This window comes from Salmo salar, chromosome ssa01 (assembly GCF_905237065.1).
Source record: "Salmo salar chromosome ssa01, Ssal_v3.1, whole genome shotgun sequence".
Lineage (NCBI taxonomy): Eukaryota > Metazoa > Chordata > Actinopteri > Salmoniformes > Salmonidae > Salmo > Salmo salar.
Genome location: NC_059442.1, coordinates 27,973,637 through 27,987,281, shown reverse-complemented (window position 1 = coordinate 27,987,281; position 13,645 = coordinate 27,973,637). Strand labels below are relative to the sequence as shown.

At 42.4% G+C, this 13,645-nt stretch overlaps 2 protein-coding genes across 2 annotated transcripts; one reads left to right on the top strand and one right to left on the bottom strand.

Annotated features, from left to right (window-relative positions):
• Positions 1–3,586, bottom strand: LOC123723797 (protein FAM161B). Its single transcript, XM_045716194.1, has 8 exons — positions 3,440–3,586; positions 2,044–3,078; positions 1,624–1,922; positions 1,397–1,518; positions 1,129–1,296; positions 940–1,039; positions 686–817; positions 1–416 (listed from the first exon to the last, which is right to left on the bottom strand). The coding sequence occupies exons 2-5, from the start codon at positions 2,204–2,206 to the stop codon at positions 1,266–1,268; spliced, it is 615 nt and encodes a 204-aa protein (XP_045572150.1). The 5' UTR covers positions 2,207–3,078; positions 3,440–3,586; the 3' UTR covers positions 1–416; positions 686–817; positions 940–1,039; positions 1,129–1,265.
• Positions 3,587–3,882: 296 nt separating this feature from the next.
• On the top strand, positions 3,883–9,484 carry LOC106593202 (ubiquinone biosynthesis monooxygenase COQ6, mitochondrial). Its single transcript, XM_045716193.1, is given in 6 exon segments — positions 3,883–4,218; positions 4,721–4,825; positions 4,828–4,854; positions 5,561–5,619; positions 7,385–9,255; positions 9,342–9,484. Coding segments are annotated over 5 exon segments (570 nt in total). The 5' UTR covers positions 3,883–4,019; the 3' UTR covers positions 7,565–9,255; positions 9,342–9,484.
• The last annotated feature ends 4,161 nt before the right edge of the window (positions 9,485–13,645 follow it).

Genomic DNA, 13,645 nt, shown 5'->3' with positions numbered 1-13,645 from the left:
AGCCTTTGATAGTCAGTTTTAATAAGGATGAAATATTATGCAGCCATACATTTAATATTCCATAATACCCTGCCATTGTAAAATTCAAAATGACTTATAAATACATAGTTACATAAACCTTTATTCATTTTCTCACATTTGCTCCAGTTAATATCAATTTGAAAGCTCCAGAGGCCACATGTCCCTGTTTAGAAAGGTCATAATCCATAACAAACATGTCAGACAGTCAAAGACTGGGTCAACATAGTTAAATTAGACTAGAATTACTTTAGAACATAGTGCTCTTTGAAACAAAATGGCTATATGGAGTTCCATGCCGGGTCGACCTTTTTGATCATACATTTATTTCCACTCTGGTTTTCACGCTCTCTTCCTCTACCTCTTCAATTTTCTCCCAGACGTCTATGTTTCCATCCCTAAATCAGACATGTCGGGTTAGAAAAGGTCTATATTGTAATTACATCAACGTTTTGCTTGGCTGCAGTATTTGTCATCTCTTCACTAAATACTTTATGACAGTCTCCCTGTATTATGTAATGCAACATTGTATAAATGACCAAACCACATGGCGTCCTTGGAGTTCCAGCTGCAGTGGTATTCCTAGTGGTATTACATATTGTATGAATACAACTAACAGTTAGTGGGTAGACACTCTACTACACACCCTTGTTGTCATTGTAGGTACCTTTTCTCCATGTTACTCTCAATACTTCGGTCATCACAATCGTCATCAGATTTGAAGATCGGTGTCGTTTCAAACTCTCATTCAAACCAGCTTCCCTCTGCATAGTCGCTCTGCGTCAGCCTTGGCGTTTTTCTAGAGCAATTACATCAAAAGCAATGGAATAGAAAAGGGGCAGTTAACAGTTCAAAGGCTCTTCTCAAGTGTTTGCAATTCCATAAATGTAGTTTCCAGGTCATTGCAAGCCCATAGTTTACCTGTGACACCTGTTCAAACAGGTAAGGATGGTCAGTGACTCTGGTCTTCATATCCTGTAGCTCCTTCTTATACTCTTTCATCCTTTGTTGCTCAGACTCCCTACAAGTACAGAGCCACAGACACATTAGGTAAATAAATACAGTACAACTCTTTAATCAGTCTGTTCTTTTCAGTTTTCATCTACTCACCGGTGCTGTTTCAGCTTCTCATGGTACACCTCTTTCAGGCTGCTGTGAGGGTCCATGACCTTGGCACGGAGAGCCACTGTCTTCTTCATGGCCTGAGACCTCATCCTGTGTTTCCTCATCAGCTCTGCACTCTCCTGCTACGTGCTCTCCCTCTGCTCCACAGACCTTCTGATGGACCATAGGACAGAGAGAGTAATCCTCATCTTTACTGTGATCTGTGCGAATGAAAGAGACACATCTGATAGTGAAGTTCACAGTTCCCGCTTACCTAATTGCCATACAGCGTTTCCTTGCTGCATCTGTAATGTAGGTGGGAAGCATATCTGTAGACAGCGATGTTAAACCGCCAAAGGAATTGCTTCTCTTCAAAAAGGCACTGACTGTGGATTCCTGAGAACAAAAATAACACGAGGAAACAGACCAAAGCCAAAGTAACAAAGATATAATTTCTATACTGAACTAAGTTATATTTGCAGAGTGCTACAGTAAGCTCACTTGTTCTTTTTCAGAGCTGCTCCTGCTTGTTCTTGAGGGCAGGGTTGACGTCCGCAGGTGGAAGGGCTGACACTTGGTCACATCTTTCCTCTGGGCCCTCCTCAAGTCTTCCCTGTGGAAAGCCTTGTGCAGCCTATCAAAGTCAGGGATCTGGGAGGTGGTCTGATCCAGGAAGGCCAGGACCTCCTTCTTAGTATGCTGGGAGCTGTGTATGAGGTGTGAGGTGTGAGGTGCTGTGGACTTCCTCAAGTTCTCCTGGGCCCTCGGCTGGATGCATATCGTCCTGCGCAGCTCCTCCTCTACAGAGCATGCAGAATTCAGTGAGAAAAAAAATAGATTTAGAGAGGATAATAATACATTTATAACACCATTTCCTGTACCTTAGCAACATCTCAAGAGATATTTTTTTAGGCAACGCACCTTTCAAATGCTCAGAGACTGCAGGGTCTTTGATTGCTTTAGGTATTGGTTTCCTGACATTGGTGGCCTTGGGTTTTTGAGTCTGTGCCACCATGCTTATCATTTCCATCAGCTTCTCTCTCTTCTTCTCATCTCTCTCCAGGAAGCTGAAGGGCTTCTGCATGGAGAGCAGGAAGTCCTTCCTCTGTTCATGGCCTTCCTTCCTCTCAGTGGCGGTTCTAGACCATTTCAACTGGGGGGGCCAAGCTGGGGCCAGTTGTACTGTTAGAGGGGCAAGTTACATTAGACGTTATTGTTGTCATATCATTTTCTTCACTGCATTGCAGGCATTAGCAGGCAAAAGACCATGTTCATGATCATCATCGTTGCCACTGTCTAATAACGGATGTAAAAAAAGAACGATAGCAAACATTTGTTATGTAAAAATTATTTCATACTCCACATTTAGGGGGGCCACAAGGGGGTCCAAAATTGTTGCCCCCCCCCCAGAACCGCTAGTGCTTCCTCTCCCTCTGTCGCACCTGCATCATCTCATCATAGAGGTGCAAAAACACATGGACAAGCACAGGAACAGCACGGAACTTCCTCGGACACTCCGCCTCCTCTTTCTCCTCTTTATTTAGTTGGTGCTGCTCTGTTTCTGTTGATCTTGATGCTGAAGTTGCTGTGATCCTCTCTGTGTAACAGTTGTGACGGATGCCCAGGCTGCAGAGGATGTGATAGACCTCTCCGATTGTCTGACCTGTTGGGAGGTCCTGGAGTACTAGACCACCTGTCGACGCCTGCTGACAGCATAGAGTTCTGCTGGACCCTTCTTTCCAGGCCCTGTCTCTGTCTCCTCTCTGTCTCCTCTCTGTCTCCTCTCTGTCTCCTGCATCTGCTGCTTGTGGGCCTCCTTCATTGCTTGCAGCTGGTGTTGGAGCAGCACCTCTGATCTCAGGCCATCCTCCATGAAAGCCTGATGGTCTACCATGTTCCTCTGCTCCTGCATCCTAGCAGCAGTGTGTCCTCCTGAACCCAACACTCACCAGACAGCTATAGAAAGAAGAAAAAGGAATACATTTTGATTGTATTCCAAAAACACCTCTTCAAGAAACACCTCTCACAGTGAGAAAAACACAGCTATTTTTATTTTCCACAGAACTGACAAATATCAGGAAAAGTTATCTAAACTCCAGCAGCACACGATGTGAGCTTGCGCAAGGGTTGCCCTAGCAACCAAACTGCTTCTCCTAACATTAGCAGAGAGGTATTCTTATGTCTTTGGTGTTAACATAGTACATGCTAAATTGCTGTTTTAGGGCAGAAAAATAGTATTGTTTCACAATGCATAACTACAATCAATTATGAGATGAAAATATAGTGGAATGTTGAAAAATAGATATTAGAAAATAACCTGATGCTCGTGCACGATAGAACTACCGCAGACTTATTCCAGCGCAACATTCTTATCCCCCTCTTCCTGCTTCACAATAAAGACAGTCATATATCGACGTCATACATCCACACACACTGTTACAATGTTATACATTTAGAATTACTGGATAATGTTCAGCAAAACCAATATTTGACTCCACCCCCTGCAGCCCTCTAACGTTTGATTGGCTGAAGTAAAAGCTCGAGGTATCATGTTCATACATTTTAGGAACACATTTTTAATTCAAGCGGCGTGTTAACTGTATCTCTTGTACATTGTCCTTCTGAATTTGGTTTTGAATTATTTGTTAATATAAATAGCACCAAAAATAACTTGTGAATAAAACTAGTGCGGTTCCTTGTTGTGATTGGTTAAGCAGTACAGGGAGTACCTGCCTCTGTTACATATGTATAAATATACAACATGGCTGGATTATAGAATGGCCAACGCTGCGATTAGGACATATGCAAGGCGAGTTTAGTCCTGATTAAAAACATCCCAACAATACAGTTGGAGGTGTTTTAGGGTTCGACGAGTCCCACGTTACGTTGTTTTAAAGATGCATAGTCTCACTAAAGCAACGCTGGTTTTAAATGGAATTGGGCAGCGGTGTGTTGCTGTGAATCGTTTTTCAGGAGCAAGAATCATTTGCAGGGGACTCGCGTGTGCAGCAGAACATGGGGAACATGAAAATTAGCTTTATGATGTCATTATATCTGGAGGAGGAATGGTTGGGACCACTATGGCTTGGTCTTTAGGTGAGTCGAGGTGATCTCCTGAAGCTGCCAAGAGAGACAGCTCAATCTGCCCCTATAGTTGCCCCGTCTAAACTTCTTTCTATAGCCACAACATCATAAACCCCGCCCATGTCTATAATTTATCTACATAAAATACCATTTTAAACTAAATCTTATTTTGTGGCTGTGTAATCTTATTTTGTGGCTGTGTAATCTGATTTTGTGGCTGTGTAATCTGATTTTGTGGCTATAGAATTTAGTGGAAACCCCTCTAAAGGAGGAGCCATCATTTTGCTGCTGATTTACAGCATACCGTATTTGTCTTAGTTCTATGTTGCTTAAGTAAGGTATAATTAAAACAAACATATAGAGGAACTTTTTTATTACTTGTTCTCTTTAAAACCAAGATGTAGGCTATAACAATGCTTCACTGCTCTGAACATCATATCATTAGATAGTCTGTCTGTTTATCATTTTGGACGCAGCATCAATCAGTTTCATAGATCCTCATTATTTTTGACAGGCACGGATCCAAACTTGGAGGGGAAGAAGATTCTGCTGCTTGAGGCAGGCAACAAAAAAGTGATGGACAAGGTCCCAGATGCCTATAGTAGCAGAGTCAGCTCCATCAGCCTGGCTCTGCCACCCTCCTCAGTGGTACACAACCATATTACCAAACACTATTATCATGTTCCCTGAGAAAGTCATCTCTCTAATGGCATTAGCAGCTCTGTTTTCCATTGACAGCTAATAGCATCACAAAAATGGAGGAAACCTCTCTGCCAGCAGATACACATGGCTACAATAGTATGAGGTTCATAAAGAACAGTAGGAGTGAATAGTTGTTTATATCCAGTTTGGTAGTCAATATTATTGTCAGGGTTGGTTTATCCAGTTAATATGGACAGTATATCTTATCCAATGACAACAGAGCTCTTGTTTAGGTTGCCAGCCTGCTGTCTGATTAAGCCTATTTGTGGTGTGGCTCAGTAGAAAAGGTTGTCAGGAGGTCGGTTAGGAATCAGACCCATTCTGTCTAGTCGCACATGCTTAGCAGGGATCATATCTGGCCTCTAGTCTACATCAGTCATTGATGGGATCCTCTAAACTATTATTCATGTCTCCTTGGGTTTTACTTGACACACTGATGATGAACTGCATGTCAATAAGGAAGTGAAAGTAGTGATTCGGATACCCATTGCTATGTCATGCCCAGTTAAATTGACTTTGCCCACTTCATATCTCATTTGATCAAATTCCTTTAACAAGTCATTATGGGGCTTGTATGCCTCATACATAACATTCCTACATTTTATAGATGAGCATCTTGTATTATATAAAATAGTGTGTGTGTGCCTTTCAGGTGTTGGAGCATGGGATCACATTATGAACATGAGATGTAAGCGCTATCAGAAGATGCAGGTCAGTTTTTGGAAACTCCACTCTACCACAAGCTCTAAAGGTATTTTTTGTCTTTGAAAAACCCTTTTATGTAGATCGTTAGAGTTACACCACTATATACTTACTTTCCTTCTCCTTGCATCAGTAACTTGTTTGGCTATAGAGTTTCAGGAAACTGTCATCTCCACTGCCATTTACCTCCACTCAATCATATACTTTGCTGAACGTGCTGTACAATGCCATTTTCCTCAGGAATGTAGTTGTTCACAACAAAAAGGCAAACGCAATAGTGGTTTAAAACACGCATTTCCTTCATTCCTCTGCCTAATTTATACATCCTCATAGGCCATGCAAATGCAAGGGTGCCCGCAAACCCAAAAGACAGGAGGAGGTACATTTTAAAAAGATGACCAAAACTCCCTGGCTTGGTGAAAGGTTTGGCTTTTCTTCTGGCCTCAGTGGCAGAGTGTTTATTTATTAGGAACACAGTTAATAGGAAGAATAAATCTATTTGGCAGTTTTGACTAGGCATTCATTCTCTGTGTCTACTAATTATAAAGATTCATGTGACAAACAGGAGGCAGGAGATGAAAGATGATGGGATGTATGGATGTCAGCAGCAAAGTGACCCTGTTTTACAGCTGTGGGCGCAGGCTGAGTCCCTTCTGTAAGATGTGGTCAGTTTGTATCAAAGACCAAACCACAGGGTTTCACTCATGGCCAAGGATGTCATCATAAAATGCCATATGGTGATTGTGGTGATATACCTCTCCCATAATACCTTAACTGCTCTGCTCCTTTTTCTGCTTGTTTGTTTGCTGATGCATATTACAAGGATAGAGGAGCAGTGCGTTGAGGTCAACCTAAAAAAAGATCCTCACTATCCCAAAAAGTTAACTACTGCCTTAAAAAGGACATATAACCTGAAATAAGGTTTTGAGCAAGGAAAGGTTTCCCTATGAGTCATTAGTAAGCCATTTCCAATGGTCTCTCCCTTGTCTGAGTGTTAGGATGGAAAGATAAACAGGTTTTAAAGCTCCCGTTTGGGGATTTCTCCTAGCAAAGAGGACAATAAGTACATGGCAACAAATGTCTTATCAACAGAAGTATTATTTTTCTCCAACTTAAAAACTACTTGCGGTTTGGTTTCATTAAATCTTTCAAGCAGCCAACCACTTGTCACAAGTTGCAAACCCACCACCATTAGTGGTTTTCTGTAGAGTAAAACCCACTACTTTATGTTGGAAAAAAGTAGTTTAGCTGTGTTACTTCTGAAAGATGAGGTCTGTCACCTTGGTAGCAAGCTATCGGTCCTACATAAGCATAATCACTTTTCTGCGTTGCATGAACCGTTTCAGAAACCGTCTCAGACAGTCTCAAACTTGATATGAGCCACAATTATGTGTTCTGTTCTGACTCTCAACTGTTTTGGGATACATGAACAAATATTTACTTGCTCAGTAATGTTAACTAATGTGTTACTGTAGCCTACTTATTTGTTGGGGCAAAAATATTGCCATAAATCGACATCACTAATGGCCTTTCATCGTGCTTCAGTAAACTTCCATAGAACCAAGTCAACCATAGAACCAGAAGGGTGTTGGTGACCTTCCTAGAACTTAGTTTGGTACTTGAAGTAGTGGCTGCCAAGTTCTGGCTGCAGATGAACAACTTTGATGTGTTCAGTTCAATGAGGCTGTGCTTCTTTGGCCGGCTAAATATAGGGAAAGGGGGTGCATTTAAAGATAGAGTTGTAGACCACAGGGATAATTGGTCTCTCATTTAGGTTTGGGATGCCTGCTCAGATGCCCTGATTACATTCGATAAGGAGAACCTGCAGGACGAGATGGCATACATTGTGGAGAACGACATCATTGTGGCAGTCCTAACTAAACAGCTGGATAATCTCTCTGGTAAGAAAAGCAGCTTCATGTACAGTCCAGTTGCATTGATGATTTTCACATGAATCCCTCTCTATGCACCAGCAGTGATGTGACTCTCTCCTTAGAGGACCTCTTGATTCCATTGACATCCTGTTAATGAGCACTGGGTCTGGCAGCTCATGTAATGTCACCACATTTGTTCCATCCTGTCTCTGTGTTTTATTTATTTGTACTTTCCCCAGTGTCTGTTTTTAAAGACCAGTGCAGCTCTTGGACACATCCAGGTTTTTCCTGCTATTTCAATCAAGTGCCATATTCCCTGTGTGCCAGTTAAAGCACTCCATAGACCCAGTGCCATGGGAAGACACGTGCAGTGGTCCAGTGACCTATTTAATATTGACATGTGCTTCCACACCATGAGTGCTGATGTTGTATTGTTGCTGAAATTAGACAGACTTTTTTGAGGTTCACAAATGAAACTTGAGCACTGCCGTGTGATCGACTGTAAAACTACATATTTATAAACAGCCTTTTTAACATTTTGCACTAAACAGATTTTCCTTACGTGCATCATGTTGGTCCTCTACTTTCTTTTTTCTTCCTTTGTTCATGATGTTTCTCTGCTTCTGAGGAAGTACATGAAAAGCATGCACTGAGCCAGCTGGTTTTGTAGTAACTCTGCTCTCCAATCACTGCAAGCCAATATTTGTCACTCGTGTTCAGGACTAGTAGTCAATCTGCGGATGGGAACCTCTTCAAGTGGGCAAAGCCAAGCGTAATTCCAGATCCTTTCTTGTTCGGGATGACTGGCTACTGATATTCCAAGAAAGTGGGAGTTTTTAGTGCAACCCCAACATGCTGGCAGCAAGTGGAAAGTGTGGCATGGTCTGCTTGTAGATAAACACTATTAGTCAATCCTATGCGGCAAGCCAAGACCATTTAGAAGATTGTCAATGTGAGCTTCGGCAACTGGTCCCTGCCAGAGAGGGAAACCAGTGGTGTTTTACGAGGTGGTTTGTAGATCCTCCACTGCTTTAGTCACTTACAGCCAAACCTTACTCTCTTTTTTTTCCTTTTTGGAGGAAACAAGTAGCAAAGCCTTAATTAGTGTGACCAATGCTGGTCCCTTTCTTGTTTAGTGAAAATAGGGGTACCCATTTGACCTAAAACAATTCTCTGTGGCGAACCCAGGCTCTGCTTTTGACCAGCTTTTTCTCAGTGTTTTGTCTGTCAGATCAGGTGAAGATCCAGTACAAAACCAAGGTGGTGATGTAGACTTGGCCCAAGTCCCACCAGGTAGCTGAATCCATCCCCTGGGTTCAGGTCACCCTGGCCAATGGACAGACGTTTCAAACCAAACTACTGGGCCGTCCAACAGCTGAGTAGTAACTCTTTTGTTTTATGGATGTTGTGAATGTTATTGTTTTTTAGCATTTGACCATGATTCTCTAGGCTATAACCACTGTGATTGGCTGTTTTTCAGATTGGAGCAGATGGGCCAAATTCGATGGTGAGGCAGGAGGCGGGGATACCCACGATCAAGTGGAATTACGACCAATCAGCTGTTGTGGCTGTCCTGCATCTGTCCGAAGTCAGATGTACATCTTACAACCTGTCAATTTCACCAACACACCCTGTATTACCATATAATAACACCTAGAAGGGATACTCATTATTTTCATGTTTTACAGTATATACCCTTCTTATACAGCCAACAGAGAACAATGTTGCGTGGCAGAGGTTCCTTCCAACAGGACCCATAGCAATGTTACCGGTAAGTGTGTATGTTCAAAATGCAAATGAGCTTTTTGCTGTTCCTACGTTTTATTTGACATCCCCCCTTCTCTCCTTTGGCTGTAGTTGTCGGGACACAGAGAGCTCTTTGGTGTAGTCGACCAGCCACCGCCGTGCTGAGGAGCTACTGCAGCTAGATGAGGAGAGCTTTGTGGACACCATCAACTCTGCCTTTTGTGAGTCAGGCCTGACCCTACCAAATCAGCTAATGACAATGAGGAACAAGTACCAAAATACAGCAGAGAAAGAAATGGATATCTGATACATCCATATGTGATATGAAATAACATTTATGAATGGACATGCTCTTGTTAAAATACCAACAAAAGCACACTGTAAGTGCACCAATGAACCAGTTAGCCAATACCAATGGTTGCACTTGTCACTGTTCTGTCTACACTACATCATACATGTAGACAATGCCAACGTTGCCGTCCTAAAGTTGCTTTCCCAAGCCGGCTATTTTTACTGGTCCTGCCATTGGGGTCACCACGGTTCAGTCATGCTTGCTTTCAGGCCTGGTTCGCTAATTAAACCTGTGGTCTGCCAGTGTTGGTCATTGCTGCATGGAATGGTTTTCAAACTAAGCTAATTCAACAGCACGGCCTGACCAGCTTCTTCTTTTAATTAGCAAGGCTCCTGTAATGCCGCCAAACCATTTTGTTAGAAAGGAAAAGTACACCACTCTGCATTTCTGCACTAGTTTGCATCTTTGTTAACTTCTTCTCTCTAATTGTCTACCACACCCCTCTCTATCTTTTCTGTGCCGCCCCCTTCTTTGTCGGTCTATTCCTCTACCCTCTGTTTCTGCTTCTGTCTTTCTCTGTCTCTTCCTTTCTGCCTTGATCTCTCCCTCCGTCTCTCTCTCCCTCTCTCTTCCTCTCTCCCTTTGTGTCTTCCTGTCTCTCTCTGTCTCTTCCTCTCTGTCTCCCTCTATCTGTGTCGTCTCTGTCTGCCAGTGGCGTGGCCCGGATCGGCCCAAAAAGCCGGGTCATGTTCCACCTGGGCATGGGCCACGCATCAGAGTACATCAGGCACAGGGTGGCCCTCATTGGGTAAGTCAACACTCATCCCGGTGGGACACTGAGTTATAGAACTTCACATCGGTTTGCCTTGGAAAACCGTGACTTGTATTTCACTTGGCATTTCGTAAATAGAAGGTTTATATGCCCTTATTTACATAAGTATTCACACCCCTTTGCTATGAGCTCCAAATTGGAGTCAGGTGCATTCGATTTCCTTTGATCATCATTGAGATGTCGCTACTACTTGATTGGGTTCTTGGTCACCTGTCCGTGTATTTTCTTTCTAAGGAACTACCCAGACTCTGCCTAGAGCTGGTTTTCAGACCAAACTGATCAACCAGACAAGAAAGACCTTGGTCAGGTAGGTGACCAAGAACCCAATGAACACTGACCAAACTACAGAGTTCCTTAGCTGAGATGGGAGAGCCTGCCAGAAGGACAATATCTACAGCACTTCACCAATCTGGGCTTTAAGGGAGAGAGCCAGACGGAAGCCACTCTTGAAAAAAAGAGCACATGACAGCATGCCTGGAGTTTGCAAAAAGGCACATGAAAGACAGAGCACAAGGCAAAAGATTCTCTGGTCTGATGAGAATTTGTACTATTTGTCTGGAGAAAACCAGGCAGTTCATCCCCCAACTAACACCTTTCCTACCGTGAAACATGGTGGTGGCAGCATCATGCTATAGGGATGCTTTTCAGTGGCAGGGACTGGGAGACTGGTTAGGATAGAGGGAACAATGAATGGAGCCAAATACAAGCAAGTCCTTGATGAGAACCTGCGTGAGAGTGCAAACAACAGACTGGGGGTGAAGACTTACATTCCAACAGGACAATGACCCCAAGCATACAGCCAATGCAACGCTGGAATGGCTTCTGAACAAGAATGTGAAAGTCCTTGAGTGGCCCAGCCAAAGCTCAGACTTGAATCCCATTGAAAATCTGTGGAAAGACTTGAAGATTGCTGTTCACCGCCGCTCCCCATTTAACTTAACAGAACTTGAGAAAATCAGCAAGAAAGAATGGGAGAAAAATCCCCAAATCCAGAACTGCAAAGTTGATACAGACATACCCAAGACGACTCAAAGATGTAATCACCGCCAAAGGTGCTTCTACAAAGTATTGACTCAGGGGTGTGAATACTTAAGTAAATGAGATATTTATGCATTTCATTCTCAATACATTTGCAAAAAAATGTAAATACATGTTTTCGCTTTGTCATTATGGGGTATTGTGTGTAGATGGGTGATGGAAAAAAATATTAATTTAATCCATTTTGAATTCAGGCTGTAACAAAATGTGGAATAAGTCAAGGGATATGAATACTTTGTTTTATGAAACAAATTTTCTATCATAAATATTCCAATAGATTGTGAAACTGTGATACAGAATGATGCTTGGAAGCTCCCAAAATCATCAACACACAGAGAAAGAAAGACATGCAGGTATAGCGATGTTCATGTAATAACAGAGCATAATATATAACTTTATTAATTTACACTTTTACATTCCATTCACAAAGTCACAGTGGCATATCATCTTTGGAGTCCCGTCAAACTGCCACTGCAGGACCAGTGTACGTGTCACTCGCTTGCAAACGCCATGTTCTGCTCCTGGAGAGAAAAAGAACGAGATCAACAGATCAAATCTAAAACATCCATTTCCATCCATCCATACTTATCCATCTGCGTATAGCACTAGCAAGTGTTACTAAATCCAATGACTAGCATCTTTCCTGTCTGCATAAAAAGTGGCACAACAAACCTCTGTATGCGATATCTGTAAACTGGGAAACTAAACATTTAATATGGAAAAATGTCAAGCATAACTTTGGGTCTCCAGGGGGGAAATGCCTTTACAACCAGTTACGGTTGCTTTGGTCTGAATCACTTAGTATGAAATAAAGCCAGTTCACATGAGCGGTCTGTAATAAAAGGGGTGTGAAAACACAAGTCAATACCGCCGTAACGCAGCCCCGGGGCCAGCCTTGCACCCCACCCACACACTTTCGGGTAACGCTAAATTTGGGGCTAAACTTAGCTGCCGTAGTAGTAGGTTCTCGACCATGGAAATTATAGGCAGTGCTGGAGTAAAAAGCCATGTAATCAGAAGAGGGTGGGGTGGGGTCATGGGCAAAGCCAAGGTGGGGATTACTGCTGAGAGATGACCCAACCTTGGGTTTTCAAGAAGAAATCAATTCTACTTGAACAAGTGTTGTGTGATCGAAGAGTTGGGGGTTCACTTTAGTAAAGAGAGAGACGGCATACTTTTATGGCTGGTAGTGTGTTGGTGGCTTGTAGACCGAAGGTGCATAAGAGAACCACATGGGCAGCGTTAGTTGAGTAGAGTTGTTTCATCAGGTCGATGGCGGCCATCATGGGCAAGTTGGGTCGCTGCCGTTCCGCCTCATATTCCAACAGATGCTGCATGGCCCCTGCACAACACAACACAGAGTTGTGCAAAACAACAGGGGTTACATATAATGGAGCAAAGACTTTCATATTCTGGACCTGTGAACATTTTATTTCAATTTTTGTTGCATTCAGTCAAAACATTGGAGCTATTCTGACTTCAAAATAAAACAAATAAAAGATTCACATAACAGGATTTCCATTTCTATGAAAGCGATGTACATACAGTCCTTGCCAGAATGGGAGGGGGAAAAAATGAATAAACTTCAGGAAAGCCGGTTCTTTTTATAATCAAGAGCAGCAAGCGTCCTAGCCTGGATTATGGGAAAAAGCTTATGAAAACCACTGGCTATGTCTGCTGTGTTTTGTGTCCATTTAGTATAGTCACTAACCCAGATCCTTCCCGTTAAAGTCCGCCTGGCTCAGGACTTGAGTGAGACAGGCCACATCCCCAAAGCCCAGGTTGGCTCCTTGGCCAGCTAGGTGGATGCGGTGTGCTGCATCCCTGCAAAGAAAACTAAAGACCCCCCGTCATGTAAACCTAGTCACTACATCTACGGGGTAGGACCAGAGCAAGCATTCCCTTCAAATAGACAGAAATACCAATAATTGAGCACAGGAATTAACCAACTATTTATTTAGATGCAGTCGACAATGATTTTTATATGACCCTTTTTATACCTTTACAAAATTAGATATTTCTGTATTTAATTTTCAATAAATTTGCTAACATTTCTAAAAATAAGTCTTCATGTTTCAGCCTTTCGTGTGTAGATAGGTAAGATTATTATTTTTATTTATTTTTATTCAGGCTATAACAACATGTGGAATAATTCAAGGTATGAATACTTTCTTAAGGCACTGTACCTGTACACCAAGTACACTTTTAATATTGTATTGAAACATACATGTATAATGTATACATGCATTTTAC